Below are 21,239 nucleotides of genomic sequence, written 5' to 3' on the forward strand. Positions count from 1 at the left end.
TTGGGCACGACAGTGGAATACACTACCCGTCTCTGTCAGAAGAGCCTCACCTGCTAGTTTTAGGCAACTTTGTCACCGACACCTACTGAGTAATAGATGAAGTCCTAAATTGTTATTCTATGTTGTGGAAATATTGTAGATTTAGCCTTCCTCAAACTATAGACTTTATATAATCTCACTGTTATTATTAAGGTTAATTGAAATTAGGTAATCATGTCATAATTGTGTAAATTATCATCATCATCATCATCATCATCATCATCAATTTTCCTATTTTTTCCCTATTTTTTATTTTTGTTTTTCATCATGATATTGTATGGTTTAGTAGTTGCAAGATGTTTCAATTGTAAGTATATTTATTTTAATTTTACACATGTAGATACTGTATTTTCTGGTTAGATGGAAGAGAGGGCCTAACGGCCTTAATTATAATGCTGTTAAGTGTGGGGATATCTAACACTTTCAAAATGTTCCAGGTGTATTGTGCATTACCTCCCATGCTACCAAATAACAATCCTTTAACTGATCAATGCTCAAGCCCGATGTTGTAATATAGGCTTAAATATTGGAGTCGTGGTTCATAAATCTCTTTTCTGTGTAAACCTCAATCGCCGGCTCAATGTATCTTTCGAAACGATTAGAGGGATCCAAAACTAAAGCATGTAGCTTTCTTGGGTGAATGGCAAAATTGTCGGCTCCTTTATTCCATCCTGTAGGACACACGCCGTGAACTTCTTCGTAAACTTGTTGACTTCTGCAAAAAACTCAGCAAAGATGTCATCCACGCTGTTTCCCTTCACAGTACTGAAGGGATAAATTAGTATATTGAGACACTTCTTCTTCATCAATTTACCCTCCAGGGTTGGTTTTTCCCTCAGAATCAGCGGGGGATTCCACCTCTACCGCCTCAAGGGCAGTGTCGTGGAGCGTGACGCATTAGGTCTGAGGATATAACTGGGGAGAATGACCAGTACCTCGAAGGCGGCCTCACCTGCTATGTTGAACAGGGGCCTTGTGGGGGGATGGGAAGATTGGAAGGGAGAGACAAGGAAGTGGGAAGGACACGGCCGTGGCCTTAAGTTAGGTACCATCCCGGCATTTGCCTGGAGGAGAAGTGGGAAACCACGGAAAACCACTTCCAGGATGGCATCTATCCTTTGATATTTATATTTTATTTGTTTATAATTGCTGTAGGTTATTAATGTATACCTTTGTTGTAATATTCTGGATCCTTGTGGTTCCTTGTAACTTCAGGCAGATTAATAAAGTACTAAATCCGTGTATGTACAAGAAAAAACAGAAAGCCTCCGTGGCTTAGGCGGCAGCACGCCGGCCTCTCCCCGTTGGGTTCCGTGGTTAAAATCCCGGTCACTCCATGTGAGATTTGTGCCGGACAAAGCGGAGGCGGGACAGGTTTCTCTCCGGGTACTCCGGTTTTCCCTGTCATCTTTCATTCCACAACACTCTCCAATATCATTTTATTTTATTGCCCCAGAGGAGTGCGACAGGCTTCGGCATCTGGCACAATTTCCTGTCCTCGTCGATAGATGAGGGCTTCATTCATTTCACTCCTAACCCACTCGAACGACTGGAAACAGGCTGTGGATTTTTATTTTCACAAGAAAAACAGATCAGACTCCATGGTTCTTTTCTACGCCGACCTTTTGTTTGAATAAAGATTAGCAATGCCAAAGCAAACCTCTGCACTACTGTAAAATATCCTCATAATTTACTTAGTCATAAAGTTTTGTAAAACACACTGTTTTTTCATCAATTATATACTGAACTTTCTTTTCAGAATCACTGAAGTTCGGCTACACCAGTCTACAAGAAGAAACGTAGTACGGAATGATCCTAGCATATTATCAGGTGCAGCCTTCGCACAACTTCCTTCACATCAAGATGTCATGTGTTTACACATTATTTTATTATATTTATATTTTGATACAAATATTTATTTAGTGGTAAGAATAAAACTTGCATTTAATGATTTAGCCAAGGAAAAGACTGCCTATCGCAGTAATAATGGGAGACTATATATTTGTACCGTTTACAGCCCATTTTAAGATGCCAATGATTTCCCATTGTATTATTCTCTCTAAAGCTTGCCCGAAATGTTATGTATATTAGGCAGTGATATCAGATTAAACCATTCCTCTTGGTTAAATTTTTAAAACGTCCCTATTGAGAAAAGTATTCATGTTCTTGATGCAAGTAAATGATATTTCAATTTACAGGCAGTCATTAATATTAATACCTACGATATTTTAAATAATCCATTGCTTTCACATCATATTATTTATAAATAATCAAAAATAGCCTACAATTATCATTCACATAAAGAAATACAAATCTCCAAACATTCCATGATTCACATAATTCATGTATATTTTATTGATTTTAACGTGGGATAAATGTTCCAAGTGTTTTGTAAACATAATTGTAGAGATTTTATTAGTACTAGCTTATGCAATAAGATTTGTAAATAATTGTTGTTTCTTAAAAAATAAATAATATGTGATAATTTCTCTCTTTGATTTCGTCCCTTCTCTAGATATTTGTTTTACAACAGCTTTCACCCTGTGTGTTAAAACCGTGATGAATATAATATAAACTTTATAAAATCGAGTGAGTTAAATTCACCTTCAGAGAATCAAGCTACTTACAGCCTACAATATACCCATATACACGGTTTCTTCATTACAAAACAATGTCACGTAATAAACTAAAACATATTTTATTTCGTGCAGATACCACTGTTGAGTTTAATTTGAATTTCATCAAAGAATACCATAAATTGAGCCACAAAGTTTCGCGAATACATGTATGTTTGTACACAAATAACTGAAAATCTATACGGTGAACATATATTATATATTGTTCACTTTTTCTCGTGGAAACGTTTCGAGCTAATTGACTCAGGCGGTTGAGGCGCTGGTCCTCTGATTCCAACATGGCAGGTTCGTTCCTGACTCAGTCCATTGGTAATTGGAGGTGCTCAAATACATCAGTCTCGTGTCAGTAGATTTACTGTCAAGTAAACGAAAACTGTCCAAGTAGTTAGTGGGACGTAACATTTTTTAAAAATATTAAACAATTGTGTTAAGGTTAAATTAATTAGAACTAGGTTCCATTATTATTACGGAAAAGATTTTAATGTTATTTGATCATTTGAGATTATATAACCGAAGTATCAGAGGCTGAAGAGGTTTTGTTTTCTCGGGTTCATCTTCATCGTCATTATTATCAATCCCTCTCTCACCCCTAAGCCCCGTTTCAAGCCAGGTCCCGTTGCCATATATTGCTCTTAATGACACCATACATCTACTATGGAACTTACTCTGGCTCCTTTCTTTAAATAAAAGTCTGATATCCCATTTCGAATTATCCATTTAATATGATCAAACCGGCTACGTGTGTTCATTTTATCACACTGCCTGACAAAATCATTGAAGCGTTCAGAAGAAATTGCCGGATGACAATGTAACTTCGTACACGAAACACTATCGGTGGATATGAAAATGATTAGAGTTGCAGTTCTCTTTGACTGGTAGAACTGCCACCAGAGTGTAATGGTGTTCTTCGTGTTTAGTATTGTTGCCAGGCTTGGTAGGAAATATAAAGGGCGTCAATAGCGTCAGATGTTGAGTGATCACTGAAGGACATTGAGATGCCGCGTATTCGAGTGGGGCAGCGTTATCAGCACTTGCCAGAGATTGAAAGGGGCCTCATTGTGGGACTCCATTTGGCCGGCTGGTTTAATTGTGCAATATTTGAATTTGTGGGACATTCGGATGTGACAGTGACCCGATATTAGACTGCATGGGAACGTGGAGGCAGGCATACTCATCGTGAAGTTTCCAGTCGACAATGTCTGGCAACCACAAGGGTGGATCGCCGTATTGTGCACGAAGCACATCATGACCCCTTAACATCTGCGCCTTCCATCTCAGAACAAGTAATGGACTTCCTGCAACATTATTTTGTCATCTCGCACCATTGGTCGTAGACTAACAGCAGCCGGACTAGGGACTTACGTCCCATGCATAGGTTGCCGTTAACACCACAACACATACGGCTGCGATTGGTGAGTTGCCGTGACCGGGAAGGTGGATTGCTGCTGAATGGCGTCGCATTTATTTACCGCTGAATCGTGGTGCTGCACTACCGCGGATGACCATCGTCTGCGATTAGGACGGCGACCTGGGGAGAGGTTCCATTCTTCCAATCTTCTGTAGAGGCTCCTGGCGTCATAGTGTTGGGAACCATCGCGTATGACTTCAGGTCGCGACTTGTAGTGATTGAGGGAAGTCCGACGGCTCAACGGTACGTCACGGACATCCTGCATCACTCTCATGCTACAGTATCGTGGTACAATTTTTCAACAGGACAATGTTCGTCCGCACACGGCACTTGTCTCTACGAACTGTCTGCATGATGTTGAGGTTACTTCCGTGGCCGGGAAGATCCCCAGATATGTCCATGATAGATCATGTGTGGGGCCAGCTCGGACGTCAACTCCGTCCCTGTGCCAGTATCCAGGACAAGTTACAACAATTGTGGGCCAGCTTGTTCCGGAAAAGATACAACGGATTTGTTATACCCTTCCCAACTGAATCGCACTGATCCAGGCCAGAAGGGGTGCAACGTCATACTGATAAATGTGTTCGTACTGCCAAATTCTTTGTAAAATTGACTCGCATTTGTAATCACTGAGATAGCATCAAATACCCTCTCAACATGTGACGTTCCATTTCGTTTCCTCCTCCACTTCTAAATGTTTAAATTTTTGTCAGGCAGTGTATATTGAATGGTAGACAGTGCTTGAAGCTTGCAGTGTAATATCTTGTAGACTGAAAAGGACTGCGGCGAGTATGAAACGGATCTTTCTAACAAGGGGAGGCTACGGCGCATGGGTGACTGATTCGATCCATCTTTGGTACACGTGTAGGGCATGACCAGGAGGATAACAGGTGCAAGTAGTAGGGCGCAATTCTCAGCCGTTTCCGAGAAATTAATTAATGAACAATTCCAGTTAGCCGACGTGCTTTTATCTTAGAGGAGCCTAAAGACCCTAGTTTTAAGGCTAGCTGCCCTTCTCGACATGTCCCTTCCGAACACCATCTTAGAGGGGGCGTAACCTCAGAGGACCCTGTTTCTAAGGCTAGCTGCTCTTCTCGACATGACCCTTTCTCTGACACCATCTAGGCGGGGTCTAACCTGACAGTACATAGTTTTATAACGAGATGCCCCTTCCCGACGTCATCTTGCGAGATACCCCTTCCGAACGTCATCTTATTTGTCTGATATGAAAATAGAAAACCATGAAATGCTCTGTATCCGACAGTGTGGCGTCGCGGAGGTCAACTCAATCCCTCCTCCTTCTTGCAGTTTTACCGCTATCTGACACAATTATACAGACAGATGCCCTCCTGCGCTAGATGGCCCCTCTACTATTTTGAAGGTAGCCTAACTACACCGTCGCTAAGGCTTTGTGTCTCCATCCGTCGCGTGACCTCCCCTCCTGAACAAGTTAAAACATGTTGTTAAAAAATCCTGTTACAGAAAATCGTAAAAATGCATTGTGCTGTGCCCTCTACCAAGAACGAAAATTTGTTTTTGTATTTAGAACATATATAGTCTGTTGTTATTTTACAGTAAAGATTTGAATAGTCAGCATACATTCCCATCGTGTTCTGAACAGAAAAACTTACCTTGATTATAATAACATATCATAGGAGGAGGGCGTGGTGCCTTGTTGATAAAAACAATAGAAATTGTCATGCAGGCAGATGATGATTGCATGGAATAAAACTACCCCTCTCTCCTTATTTCGCGACTAAAACATCAACTTTATTACGCTAATAGAATTTTTAAAAATCGGATTTGAACTCTGATCTCTGTGTTCAAATGAAAAATCATTTACATGCAACAAAAAATCTGTATTACAGATATATATACGAACCCTGATTTACTCACAGTAACAGAAAAAAGTATGGATTTAAACACTGTTCTCTTAGTTCTTCGTCAGTTTAAAAAATAATCTCTAATACAGGCAACACATGGAATCGAACCGTGTTCTTACTGAGTAATGCTAGAACAAATATACTGTACCCGCTCACAGCCTGAGTCCCAACCAGCATTTATCTCAGGGAGTGTTACGGTCCGAATCCATCGCAACTAATACTCAATAAAAAAATATTTTGAGATATAAGATCTCAAACTAAATGTAAGGGCGCCATCCCATCAGTACTACAGGGTTGAACGGGACACACTAATCTTTAACTTTAAGGCTCATCATAAAACACACAAATTATATATATTCAGATCAAAGGGAAATTATGAAGGCTCCGTCCTAGGAATGGGGACGGATATTTAAACGGTCACCAAGTTTTTACTATTCTACAAGAACAAGAACCTGGAACTGTTTCCTTGCAAATGCTAAAGGAGCATTTTATTTAAGTAAACAAATGAAATTTTACACACAATCAAAATCTGTTGACCCTTGATTTGCCTGTAATTTGGCAAATTATTCCTGAAAAATGATTACATAATATTTGTCACTTTTGACCACCCTTCCATTTGGGTGGTGGAACCGTTGATATCTGAAGGTATCAGATTTACCTTCGTTAACACCATGACCCTATTTGATCATGGACCAATAACCTGTTGGCTAAGTAGGCGCGATCACATGGACCATGTTATCGCCTCCACTTTAATTGAGATGAGACCAACCCGGGAAACTACAAACTCTCCCCGGGTTCCTAACCAAGATATGCTAATCGTTAGTTGAAGGAATACGACAAAGGGACTCTAACCTAATGGTCCAGATGTAGGGATTTGCCTTCATTTTACACATATTAACTTAACTTATTATTTACAACCAATTGACATTATTACGTTAATTCGCCAGCTGACTTCCCTAGTATCATCCATCATCAGCATCCGAAATAATAAGAAAAATACATTAAAAAATTATTTTATTTTTATTATTATTATTATTATTATTATCATTATGTTTCGTGGAGATCATGATTATCGTAACCCGTAATCATCCTCGGAATAAGATTTCAACATTTCGCGATTTTTTTATTTTCATCTGAAATAAATAAAAGTAGCTTCTCTGATTATTCTTCTTCTCCTTCTTCAAATATTCTCATTATTATTATTATTATTATTATTATTATTATTATTATTATTATTATTATTATTATTATTATTAGTTAAAAATCTCAAATTTTTCATTTCAACTCCCAACATCATAATTATGTCCAAATTTAAAAAAAAGTAAATTCTTCTTCAAAAAAGTAGTTTTTTATATTTATTATTATTAATTTTAAAAAAATTTAAATTTGCCTGTTACACGGTAGTCCACTCTCAATATGTTTAACGCATAACCCCTTTTACAATTCCTATTTATTTTGGCACTAATCAATCCAGATATGATTTACTTGGAATATTATTATTATTATTATTACTTCTTTCGAGAATCTTTATTTTTATTCCCCATCTTTATAATTTGGTCACATACGTTCTCTCCCAAACAGAAATCATCAAGATCCGAATTCACATCGGTCGGGACATACTAGTGTTCGAATCCGCCACCTTATTTTCGTACTGCCGTTAATTCATGGAGACCATATGCTCCTAAGACAATTCTCAAATCCCATAACACCTCGCAGTTGGGCAAATACCTCCAATCTCTGCAAGTGTTAAATTATTCCTTCCTTTTCCATTTTGAAGTCCATTTATCCATTGGAACTCTTCAAAACATTTTCACAAATTAACCCTCGGTGTGTGGACTCTATTCTGCCACTCAATACACCGGTATATAAATACAACCTCTATGTGGGCCTTAAGATCCATCTATTTCTTCATCAACATCAGTACAATTCACTTTCATATCGGGCCGGATTTCTGTCCCACAAAACTCCAAATCTCAACTTTTGGCTCAAATCCCTCTGGATCTCGAACATAGCGTGACCATATTATAAAAGTGCCTATCTCGTTTCTACCAAATTTATTTATGATTATTATGGAGTCCAAAAACGTTAAATCAAAAATTGGTGTTAAAACCGGATTCACTGCACAAATTATAATTATTCGCGGCCCATGTGATTTCCACATTTAAATTACTTTAATTTGCAATCATACTATCCAACTAAGCCCGTGCCTTTATTCTCAAAGATTATTATTAAACACGCCTTTACACATTACCAAATTCTAATGTACTACGACACTTGTACAGATTATTATTATTTTGTCCACTGGCGAACTTCGCGATATTTACACACAAATCAATGGACTTCATTCCGTCCCACAACAATTTAAATCACTTGGCAATCCTACCTTTGGATTATCTTAACAACATGCCTTAATATCTATAAAAGTTCCGATAACGGAGAAACACTTTGGAAGCACTTCTAAATGAATATTAACATTATCTTTACGTGAAACGTGCTCCATATCATAGCAAACAACTCAAGCACTTGAATGAACAACTCAACCCTACTATACTCTATTTAATAATCAAAATTATGATGAGTGCTTGATCTAATGTACATATTAATTTGTCCCTTTGTCTATCTATCTTTGAACTTATACGAGCCGTAACGGCTCGTTTCACAATCAAGTTACCATGATAAATTAATATGATTTCCTCCCCCTAACGATAGCAATCTATAAATATATTAAAAGGTACTCAACTCTGCCATTGTAGTCTGCTAAAACCGGACGAGAAGCCATAGCCCCTCCGGTTTTTAGCAATGCATTCCACTGGTATTCATGCCAGCTTGAAGAATTAATCCTTGACCCTTTTCAACTTTACACATTTTGAATAAAAACAAATAAATTAACTGTTGCACTTTGGAATAATTTCCACCCTAAATTCTATTCACAAATTTTACACTCTCGGCCTTGTATCTAGCCCACTTAATGTAGATTTACATTCTTCATTCCTTTCCCGGACACTAGGAACATGGGATACCTCGGGTTTCCCTTTACAACGGCCCGTACGCGCACTTGAATTTCCCGTCTCACGTTCGTGTAGCTGACCAGGTATCAGTTTAGAATCGACTGTTTACTAGGTGACATAAACACTCGTGACCGTTCTCATGTAACGCACTTCCTAATCTGTTGGTAGAATCTCACACTCCGTAAGTTAGGCTTTACTGAGTCCTGTCTATTTGAAATACTTCATATTAGTAGACTGCTCAAGACTGTAATATGAGCTACATCACGTCATGAATCCCTGTACTATGTAACAATATAATACTTCGAATCCTACTCCACGAGTAAGTACACACTCGCACCCCTGGCGTAATCACGGCTCGAACGCTTTGTCAAAAGTAGTTACGCACCACTGGCGTGGTGACCGCCCGAACACAATATCAGAAGTACTTTCGCACCACTGGCGTGGTGACCGCTCGAACACAATATCAGAAGTACTTTCGCACCACTGGCGTGGTGACCGCTCGAACACAATATCAGAAGTACTTTCGAGTCCTTGTCTACGACCTCATATTTATACTTGTATCCCCTCTCTTCCGAGTTCAACGGAGGTCATCTTGGGACGCATAGTCCCGATATCTTCATACGACAGTTTGCGGTTTGGCCCGTGGCTTTAATATGTGATCCAATGATGTACTTATGTTCTCAAATGCTCTATACCAATTCTCAACTATTATCGTTCGCTGGTAATGGATATATTCGCGAATTTAGCTGCCGTATCCCGGCTCGGGGTTTCGCGCTCTATTGTGGCGTCCTTTGCCTTCAGCCAATCAACGAATAGCGTCCATGAATTCTCAGAATTACACCATGCAATCTCCCGCAATTATTAACTTTTTATAAGTTTTATGGTATAGTAAGGCTCCTAAATTCCACTTTATTCTGAATCGATACTCCACTTCCTTCTATCAGTTTAATCCACGGAGTTAGCCTCGCTAGTGCTTCTTACAATACGAAGTTGTCGCCTTGCTTTGGTCAAGTGAATTTTTCCATTGGTCCACCTTAACCACGTGACCGGGAAGGCTCATATTTTTTTCTTCCAGTGCCAACCCCGCGTTCAAATTCCGCTAGTTACATGGAGATACCTCGCCATCATTTCTCAGAAATTTGCACCCGGCTCCCTGCGCTGTTGCTACTACCAAGACTGCCCGGGGCTAGGAAAACTTTGGCAACAAGTTATCCTCTCTCTTTATTCGTTGTCACAAGTTCTGAGAAACCTAATTCTGTCCCTAATTGTGTTTGTTAATCTCACTGGAGACAACATTCTGTGGTATGGTGAAACCTGCCATCTCGGCCTGGCCTGTTCTTACTGTATGTACAGTAAGATACTATTTATTCTGAACATGAAATATATATTCCTCAATAATTCATCATAATTACAATTGCATGACGCTTATCACACCCTCACCAGGGTGCATTATTTCCCACGCTACGTTTAAAAATTTTGTGCATTAATGAAATTTTTAATAACTATGGAATCACTATAGCGTCATCATTTATTTTCTGACATCCTTCTAAACTCCAGCAGTTCCTTGGCTTCAACAATCTCGTTCCGTCGTCGATGATTCTCCTTTCGAAGTGCCTCGTTCTCTTGTTCTATCTGACGAATCATTGCTATGAACTCCAGGACGTCGCTGTCTGGGTTTCCACATACTGAACATGGTCTGGCTATTGGTGTAGGCCGGATCATATTTACATCTACTTCCATGGCTTCTTCTTCTCCTACGGCATCTTCTTCTTCATCTCCTTCCCCCTCTTCTTCTGCCTCGTCTTCTTCGCCTTCTCCGCCTTCGTCCATACCCTCGGCTCCTACTCAAACGGTCTAGTTTTTCTTCTGGCCCCTAGTTGACGTTCGTTGATGAACCTAGGGTCATTTGGATTCAGCGAGCAACCACCTTCATTTTGAAGCATCGGTGATCTGTCCGTGCAGGACGCGTTCCTATCCCCTTTGCGAACGCCATTAGCCTCTTTACTCCAATAATCTTCAAGATACCGCTTCGATTCCTGCTCCAGTTCCTCCATGTTCTGTATGGACGCCTCTATGTAGGGTTTCTCTTTATCACGATCCCACACACTACATGGCCTGTCTTCCTTTCCGCCTTGATTCTTTATGGCATCCTTCCATTTCCTGTTGATTTCATCAATATCTCGCCTGCTCTCCTGATGTCTATCCTCCAATTCGTCATTTGCCTTCTGACGAGCTGTATGCTGGGCTGGGTTCCGTCCTGGGTATGGGTAAGGTCGACTGTCGTTCCTCCTTCCCTCATATCCTCGGTATCCCCTATCTCTCTGAAGTTTCCCCGGTACTGCGGTCTTCCTTTCTCCTGAAATGTCCCTCGGTTGTTCCATGGTCTAGGTTGCCAATTTTGTTCATACGTTCTCCCCTTAGAAGTTGTTAATTCACGACTGGTGTTCGTGCTCTGGTCTCTATTGGACTCTGTTTTCGGGCTTGTCCCCATCTCAATATTATTAACTTGCGGCTCTGACGATCTTTGGTGCCTACCATTTCCGTGATGGGTCGTCTGGTCAAGTTGCCTTAACAGACTTTCCGCCTGTACTGCAGTGCGTACATTAGAATCAATCAGCATTCGCTGAATTTCAAACGGCAACTGCTTCGCAATAGCACTTATGAGCTCGGTCTCACAGACCGGATTGTCCAACTCGCGCATTTTATGAAACTGTGCGGGTGAAGTACTCGGAGTACTTTGTTGGCGCAGAAGTAGAGTATCGTCTCGAGTATAACTCTAACCTGAGATTCTGCTGCGACTCCATACTCCAATACTTCTGTTAAAAGGCTTGGCGGAACCCCATGAAGTCATCAAAGGTGTAAAGAAACGCCCTGAACCAAATCGCTGGCGCTCCATCCAGAAATTTTTCCACTGTCCGCAGTTGTTTTTCGGCAGGTATCCTGTGCTCTTGGATGTAATTCGTGATCTCCCTGATGAACCATTTTGGTGTGATTTGCCCTCGAGAATCGAACTTGGGAGATTTGTCATCTGACATCCTAATAAAATGAACTATAGGAGACGTCGCATGGTTCGCAGAAACCGACGATGATCCGTCTCCCATGTGGAGTTTCGAACCTGTCGTATCAGCTGCCAAGTTTTCCTCCTTCATCCTGTTCAACCCTCTGTTCTCTGGGGTCTCGAACTCCCTATACTCTAGGTTAAAGTCTCGAGTACCGGACCTGTCCTCGTGCGTTTTTAACAGTTCAACTTCTTCCTCAGTTCATCTATTTTATCCGCGTTGACATCCGCAATGAACTTAGTCTTAAACTGTCTCTCCACGCACTCTTCCAGTTTACTGCCTAATTTTCGTTCCAACTCTTCGGTTTCCTGCTCCCGTATTTCAAGTGCTTCGGTCGCTTTGATCAGCTTATCATTTATATCTTCACAAGCCTCCAACCTGTGATCTAGACTTTCGATCCGGACTCCTGCATCCTCTAATTTGGTTGAAACCTCACGATTATTTTTGAGAGATTCAACTTCTGACTCCAGAATCGAAACCTTCGCTTCCGTACGTTGGTGGTCAGTACGTAGCGTCTCCACGTTTTTCACTATCTCGTCAGTTTTCCCTGCTGCTTGAATGATATGGCCTTGGATCTGAGACCTAATTTCCTCCCGTCCTAGCCGACACTCCTCTCGCATTTTGTCATTCTGTACCTTTGACTCATCACGATCAGCTGACATCTGGGTCGTGATTTCGTTGAGTCCTGCCACGAGCCTTTCCCTGATTTCGTTATGATCCTCCAATGCTTCGGACCTAACTCGCTCTACCCTCTCGGTCACTCGGATAAGACTTGAATCGAAATGTTCTTTCATTTCCTCCTTCGTCTTATGACACGCTTCGCGTACCTGGTCTAGCCCTCGGGTAAATTCACGTTCGTAATTTTGACACGCGGTCCGCACTTCACCTATTTGCTCCGCTAACTCCATCTTACTATTATCACAAGTGATCCGCATTTCTTCAAATTTCTGCTCCATATACTTATTACTTTGTTCTATAGACCTATTAGTTTGTTCGATAGCCCTATTAGATTGTTCGATAGACTGTTTTAAGGAATCATTATTTTGCTCCATAGACTGTTTTAAAGTATCATTATTTTGCTCCATAGACTGTTTTAAAGAAGATTTGGACTGTTCTACCGACCTATCTAACGACTTAAGTTGAAGAGCCATAGCCCTCATCATCTCCGCCAACGTGAGCGATTCTTCCTCTCCTACATGTCCATCCTGGGATATCTCCCCCTCTACATCAGACATTATGAATTTATATAATAACAAATTAGGGCCAAACGGCTCCTCGCCCTACAGCACTACGTTTAACAGTTGGTCAAGGTCCTATCATCTAATGGTTCAATACTCGAATTAAATTTCTATTTTCTTACCACAATTTATATTCAATCACTCGTATCAAACAACGAGTAGAATAAGGACAACAAATCTTGCTTGGTTCCATCCAGAATAAATACGTGTCAGACACATATAGAAATTAATTTTAAAACTGTTATGTCAAACACCACCTAGAAATTTTGACATAATACAGCCGTCTTGTAGCTTTAAATCTGAAATTAATAAATTCTCGTCGACAGTTCCAGTTCTCATTCCTGTATTAACTTGGAGTTTGGTACCAAGTATAAATTTTACCATATTCTCCTTGTTCCTACAATATACTCATACTGCCCTTTGGTGACCAAAGTGTGGAGCCTCCACATTCGCAGATACAAAATCGCATCAGAAAATTTACAAAAAAAAAAATATTTACTAACTGATGAGCCCAACAACCTACTTCTAATATCCTATAAAATGAGTGCCGTTCGGAAATTACTACTAGCCTATGCTATGTTAATAAATTTCTGAACACAATGACAATAAAGAAATGAAAAACAAATGAAATGTAAACATCAAATTTAATAAACAACGTATTATAATAATGGGGTCATCTCGTACACTAGATGATGCATCACTATTTACATTTACCTTCCTAGATCTGAATAAATGCTTCCTAACAACGCATAACCGTGATGCGGTCTATAATTAATTCAAATACCCCGTTTGGGTTTAATCATGATATAATCAGCCTAAATGTTTAAGTCCCACGATTGGGTCTAACTATTATGGAATCCGTCCCTTAGTTGTGTGACATGATGTCGTCGCTAATGCAACAAAGTTTCGTTTTTTTTTTGCAAAAATTATATTAAAGTCACACGTTGCTCAAGCATGATGAATTCAGCCCCACGTTGGCCGCCGTGATGTACCCGCTCAAAGCCTGAGTCCCAACCAGCATTTATCTCAGGGAGTGTTACGGTCCGAATCCATCGCAACTAATACTCAATAAAAAAAATATTTTGAGATATAAGATCTCAAACTAAATGTAAGGGCGCCATCCCATCAGTACTACAGGGTTGAACGGGACACTCTAATCTTTAACTTTAAGGCTCATCATAAAACACACAAATTATATATATTCAGATCAAAGGGAAATTATGAAGGCTCCGTCCTAGGAATGGGGACGGATATTTAAACGGTCACCAAGTTTTTACTATTCTACAAGAACAAGAACCTGGAACTGTTTCCTTGCAAATGCTAAAGGAGCATTTTATTTAAGTAAACAAATGAAATTTTACACACAATCAAAATCTGTTGACCCTTGATTTGCCTGTAATTTGGCAAATTATTCCTGAAAAATGATTACATAATATTTGTCACTTTTGACCACCCTTCCATTTGGGTGGTGGAACCGTTGATATCTGAAGGTATCAGATTTACCTTCGTTAACACCATGACCCTATTTGATCATGGACCAATAACCTGTTGGCTAAGTAGGCGCGATCACATGGACCATGTTATCGCCTCCACTTTAATTGAGATGAGACCAACCCGGGAAACTACAAACTCTCCCCGGGTTCCTAACCAAGATATGCTAATCGTTAGTTGAAGGAATACGACAAAGGGACTCTAACCTAATGGTCCAGATGTAGGGATTTGCCTTCATTTTACACATATTAACTTAACTTATTATTTACAACCAATTGACATTATTACGTTAATTCGCCAGCTGACTTCCCTAGTATCATCCATCATCAGCATCCGAAATAATAAGAAAAATACATTAAAAAATTATTTTATTTTTATTATTATTATTATTATTATTATCATTATGTTTCGTGGAGATCATGATTATCGTAACCCGTAATCATTCTCGGAATAATATTTCAATATTTCGCGATTTTTTTATTTTCATCTGAAATAAATAAAAGTAGCTTCTCTGATTATTCTTCTTCTCCTTCTTCAAATATTCTCATTATTATTATTATTATTATTATTATTAGTTAAAAATCTCAAATTTTTCATTTCAACTCCCAACATCATAATTATGTCCAAATTTAAAAAAAAGTAAATTCTTCTTCAAAAAAAGTAGTTTTTTATATTTATTATTATTAATTTTAAAAAATTTAAATTTGCCTGTTACACGGTAGTCCACTCTCAATATGTTTAACGCATAACCCCTTTTACAATTCCTATTTATTTTGGCACTAATCAATCCAGATATGATTTACTTGGAATATTATTATTATTATTATTACTTCTTTCGAGAATCTTTATTTTTATTCCCCATCTTTATAATTTGGTCACATACGTTCTCTCCCAAACAGAAATCATCAAGATCCGAATTCACATCGGTCGGGACATACTAGTGTTCGAATCCGCCACCTTATTTTCGTACTGCCGTTAATTCATGGAGACCATATGCTCCTAAGACAATTCTCAAATCCCATAACACCTCGCAGTTGGGCAAATACCTCCAATCTCTGCAAGTGTTAAATTATTCCTTCCTTTTCCATTTTGAAGTCCATTTATCCATTGGAACTCTTCAAAACATTTTCACAAATTAACCCTCGGTGTGTGGACTCTATTCTGCCACTCAATACACCGGTATATAAATACAACCTCTATGTGGGCCTTAAGATCCATCTATTTCTTCATCAACATCAGTACAATTCACTTTCATTTCGGGCCGTATTTCTGTCCCACAAAACTCCAAATCTCAACTTTTGGCTCAAATCCCTCTGGATCTCGAACATAGCGTGACCATATTATAAAAGTGCCTATCTCGTTTCTACCAAATTTATTTATGATTATTATGGAGTCCAAAAACGTTAAATCAAAAATTGGTGTTAAAACCGGATTCACTACACAAATTATAATTATTCGCGGCCCATGTGATTTCCACATTTAAATTACTTTAATTTGCAATCATACTATCCAACTAAGCCCGTGCCTTTATTCTCAAAGATTATTATTAAACACGCCTTTACACATTACCAAATTCTAATGTACTACGACACTTGTACAGATTATTATTATTTTGTCCACTGGCGAACTTCGCGATATTTACACACAAATCAATGGACTTCATTCCGTCCCACAACAATTTAAATCACTTGGCAATCCTACCTTTGGATTATCTTAACAACATGCCTTAATATCTATAAAAGTTCCGATAACGGAGAAACACTTTGGAAGCACTTCTAAATGAATATTAACATTATCTTTACGTGAAACGTGCTCCATATCATAGCAAACAACTCAAGCACTTGAATGAACAACTCAACCCTACTATACTCTATTTAATAATCAAAATTATGATGAGTGCTTGATCTAATGTACATATTAATTTGTCCCTTTGTCTATCTATCTTTGAACTTATACGAGCCGTAACGGCTCGTTTCACAATCAAGTTACCATGATAAATTAATATGATTTCCTCCCCCTAACGATAGCAATCTATAAATATATTAAAAGGTACTCAACTCTGCCATTGTAGTCTGCTAAAACCGGACGAGAAGCCATAGCCCCTCCGGTTTTTAGCAATGCATTCCACTGGTATTCATGCCAGCTTGAAGAATTAATCCTTGACCCTTTTCAACTTTACACATTTTGAATAAAAACAAATAAATTAACTGTTGCACTTTGGAATAATTTCCACCCTAAATTCTATTCACAAATTTTACACTCTCGGCCTTGTATCTAGCCCACTTAATGTAGATTTACATTCTTCATTCCTTTCCCGGACACTAGGAACATGGGATACCTCGGGTTTCCCTTTACAACGGCCCGTACGCGCACTTGAATTTCCCGTCTCACGTTCGTGTAGCTGACCAGGTATCAGTTTAGAATCGACTGTTTACTAGGTGACATAAACACTCGTGACCGTTCTCATGTAACGCACTTCCTAATCTGTTGGTAGAATCTCACACTCCGTAAGTTAGGCTTTACTGAGTCCTGTCTATTTGAAATACTTCATATTAGTAGACTGCTCAAGACTGTAATATGAGCTACATCACGTCATGAATCCCTGTACTATGTAACAATATAATACTTCGAATCCTACTCCACGAGTAAGTACACACTCGCACCCCTGGCGTAATCACGGCTCGAACGCTTTGTCAAAAGTAGTTACGCACCACTGGCGTGGTGACCGCCCGAACACAATATCAGAAGTACTTTCGCACCACTGGCGTGGTGACCGCTCGAACACAATATCAGAAGTACTTTCGCACCACTGGCGTGGTGACCGCTCGAACACAATATCAGAAGTACTTTCGAGTCCTTGTCTACGACCTCATATTTATACTTGTATCCCCTCTCTTCCGAGTTCAACGGAGGTCATCTTGGGACGCATAGTCCCGATATCTTCATACGACAGTTTGCGGTTTGGCCCGTGGCTTTAATATGTGATCCAATGATGTACTTATGTTCTCAAATGCTCTATACCAATTCTCAACTATTATCGTTCGCTGGTAATGGATATATTCGCGAATTTAGCTGCCGTATCCCGGCTCGGGGTTTCGCGCTCTATTGTGGCGTCCTTTGCCTTCAGCCAATCAACGAATAGCGTCCATGAATTCTCAGAATTACACCATGCAATCTCCCGCAATTATTAACTTTTTATAAGTTTTATGGTATAGTAAGGCTCCTAAATTCCACTTTATTCTGAATCGATACTCCACTTCCTTCTATCAGTTTAATCCACGGAGTTAGCCTCGCTAGTGCTTCTTACAATACGAAGTTGTCGCCTTGCTTTGGTCAAGTGAATTTTTCCATTGGTCCACCTTAACCACGTGACCGGGAAGGCTCATATTTTTTTCTTCCAGTGCCAACCCCGCGTTCAAATTCCGCTAGTTACATGGAGATACCTCGCCATCATTTCTCAGAAATTTGCACCCGGCTCCCTGCGCTGTTGCTACTACCAAGACTGCCCGGGGCTAGGAAAACTTTGGCAACAAGTTATCCTCTCTCTTTATTCGTTGTCACAAGTTCTGAGAAACCTAATTCTGTCCCTCATTGTGTTTGTTAATCTCACTGGAGACAACATTCTGTGGTATGGTGAAACCTGCCATCTCGGCCTGGCCTGTTCTTACTGTATGTACAGTAAGATACTATTTATTCTGAACATGAAATATATATTCCTCAATAATTCATCATAATTACAATTGCATGACGCTTATCACACCCTCACCAGGGTGCATTATTTCCCACGCTACGTTTAAAAATTTTGTGCATTAATGAAATTTTTAATAACTATGGAATCACTATAGCGTCATCATTTATTTTCTGACATCCTTCTAAACTCCAGCAGTTCCTTGGCTTCAACAATCTCGTTCCGTCGTCGATGATTCTCCTTTCGAAGTGCCTCGTTCTCTTGTTCTATCTGACGAATCATTGCTATGAACTCCAGGACGTCGCTGTCTGGGTTTCCACATACTGAACATGGTCTGGCTATTGGTGTAGGCCGGATCATATTTACATCTACTTCCATGGCTTCTTCTTCTCCTACGGCATCTTCTTCTTCATCTCCTTCCCCCTCTTCTTCTGCCTCGTCTTCTTCGCCTTCTCCGCCTTCGTCCATACCCTCGGCTCCTACTCAAACGGTCTAGTTTTTCTTCTGGCCCCTAGTTGACGTTCGTTGATGAACCTAGGGTCATTTGGATTCAGCGAGCAACCACCTTCATTTTGAAGCATCGGTGATCTGTCCGTGCAGGACGCGTTCCTATCCCCTTTGCGAACGCCATTAGCCTCTTTACTCCAATAATCTTCAAGATACCGCTTCGATTCCTGCTCCAGTTCCTCCATGTTCTGTATGGACGCCTCTATGTAGGGTTTCTCTTTATCACGATCCCACACACTACATGGCCTGTCTTCCTTTCCGCCTTGATTCTTTATGGCATCCTTCCATTTCCTGTTGATTTCATCAATATCTCGCCTGCTCTCCTGATGTCTATCCTCCAATTCGTCATTTGCCTTCTGACGAGCTGTATGCTGGGCTGGGTTCCGTCCTGGGTATGGGTAAGGTCGACTGTCGTTCCTCCTTCCCTCATATCCTCGGTATCCCCTATCTCTCTGAAGTTTCCCCGGTACTGCGGTCTTCCTTTCTCCTGAAATGTCCCTCGGTTGTTCCATGGTCTAGGTTGCCAATTTTGTTCATACGTTCTCCCCTTAGAAGTTGTTAATTCACGACTGGTGTTCGTGCTCTGGTCTCTATTGGACTCTGTTTTCGGGCTTGTCCCCATCTCAATATTATTAACTTGCGGCTCTGACGATCTTTGGTGCCTACCATTTCCGTGATGGGTCGTCTGGTCAAGTTGCCTTAACAGACTTTCCGCCTGTACTGCAGTGCGTACATTAGAATCAATCAGCATTCGCTGAATTTCAAACGGCAACTGCTTCGCAATAGCACTTATGAGCTCGGTCTCACAGACCGGATTGTCCAACTCGCGCATTTTATGAAACTGTGCGGGTGAAGTACTCGGAGTACTTTGTTGGCGCAGAAGTAGAGTATCGTCTCGAGTATAACTCTAACCTGAGATTCTGCTGCGACTCCATACTCCAATACTTCTGTTAAAAGGCTTGGCGGAACCCCATGAAGTCATCAAAGGTGTAAAGAAACGCCCTGAACCAAATCGCTGGCGCTCCATCCAGAAATTTTTCCACTGTCCGCAGTTGTTTTTCGGCAGGTATCCTGTGCTCTTGGATGTAATTCGTGATCTCCCTGATGAACCATTTTGGTGTGATTTGCCCTCGAGAATCGAACTTGGGAGATTTGTCATCTGACATCCTAATAAAATGAACTATAGGAGACGTCGCATGGTTCGCAGAAACCGACGATGATCCGTCTCCCATGTGGAGTTTCGAACCTGTCGTATCAGCTGCCAAGTTTTCCTCCTTCATCCTGTTCAACCCTCTGTTCTCTGGGGTCTCGAACTCCCTATACTCTAGGTTAAAGTCTCGAGTACCGGACCTGTCCTCGTGCGTTTTTAACAGTTCAACTTCTTCCTCAGTTCATCTATTTTATCCGCGTTGACATCCGCAATGAACTTAGTCTTAAACTGTCTCTCCACGCACTCTTCCAGTTTACTGCCTAATTTTCGTTCCAACTCTTCGGTTTCCTGCTCCCGTATTTCAAGTGCTTCGGTCGCTTTGATCAGCTTATCATTTATATCTTCACAAGCCTCCAACCTGTGATCTAGACTTTCGATCCGGACTCCTGCATCCTCTAATTTGGTTGAAACCTCACGATTATTTTTGAGAGATTCAACTTCTGACTCCAGAATCGAAACCTTCGCTTCCGTACGTTGGTGGTCAGTACGTAGCGTCTCCACGTTTTTCACTATCTCGTCAGTTTTCCCTGCTGCTTGAATGATATGGCCTTGGATCTGAGACCTAATTTCCTCCCGTCCTAGCCGACACTCCTCTCGCATTTTGTCATTCTGTACCTTTGACTCATCACGATCAGCTGACATCTGGGTCGTGATTTCGTTGAGTCCTGCCACGAGCCTTTCCCTGATTTCGTTATGATCCTCCAATGCTTCGGACCTAACTCGCTCTACCCTCTCGGTCACTCGGATAAGACTTGAATCGAAATGTTCTTTCATTTCCTCCTTCGTCTTATGACACGCTTCGCGTACCTGGTCTAGCCCTCGGGTAAATTCACGTTCGTAATTTTGACACGCGGTCCGCACTTCACCTATTTGCTCCGCTAACTCCATCTTACTATTATCACAAGTGATCCGCATTTCTTCAAATTTCTGCTCCATATACTTATTACTTTGTTCTATAGACCTATTAGTTTGTTCGATAGCCCTATTAGATTGTTCGATAGACTGTTTTAAGGAATCATTATTTTGCTCCATAGACTGTTTTAAAGTATCATTATTTTGCTCCATAGACTGT

At 40.3% G+C, this 21,239-nt stretch overlaps 1 protein-coding gene across 1 annotated transcript in view; it reads left to right on the forward strand.

Annotated features, from left to right (window-relative positions):
• The window catches only part of LOC136877457 (alpha-tocopherol transfer protein-like), a 307,632-nt gene extending 305,108 nt beyond the window's left edge, over positions 1 to 2,524 (forward strand). The window contains exon 8 of the mRNA XM_067151512.2: positions 1,799 to 2,524. Coding sequence (XP_067007613.1) covers positions 1,799 to 1,842 — 44 coding nt within the window. The 3' untranslated portion in view covers positions 1,843 to 2,524. The remainder of the gene's footprint in view (positions 1 to 1,798) is intronic.
• Positions 2,525 to 21,239: the final 18,715 nt, after the last annotated feature.

This window comes from Anabrus simplex, chromosome 7 (genome assembly GCF_040414725.1).
Source record: "Anabrus simplex isolate iqAnaSimp1 chromosome 7, ASM4041472v1, whole genome shotgun sequence".
Taxonomy (NCBI): Eukaryota; Metazoa; Arthropoda; class Insecta; order Orthoptera; family Tettigoniidae; genus Anabrus; species Anabrus simplex.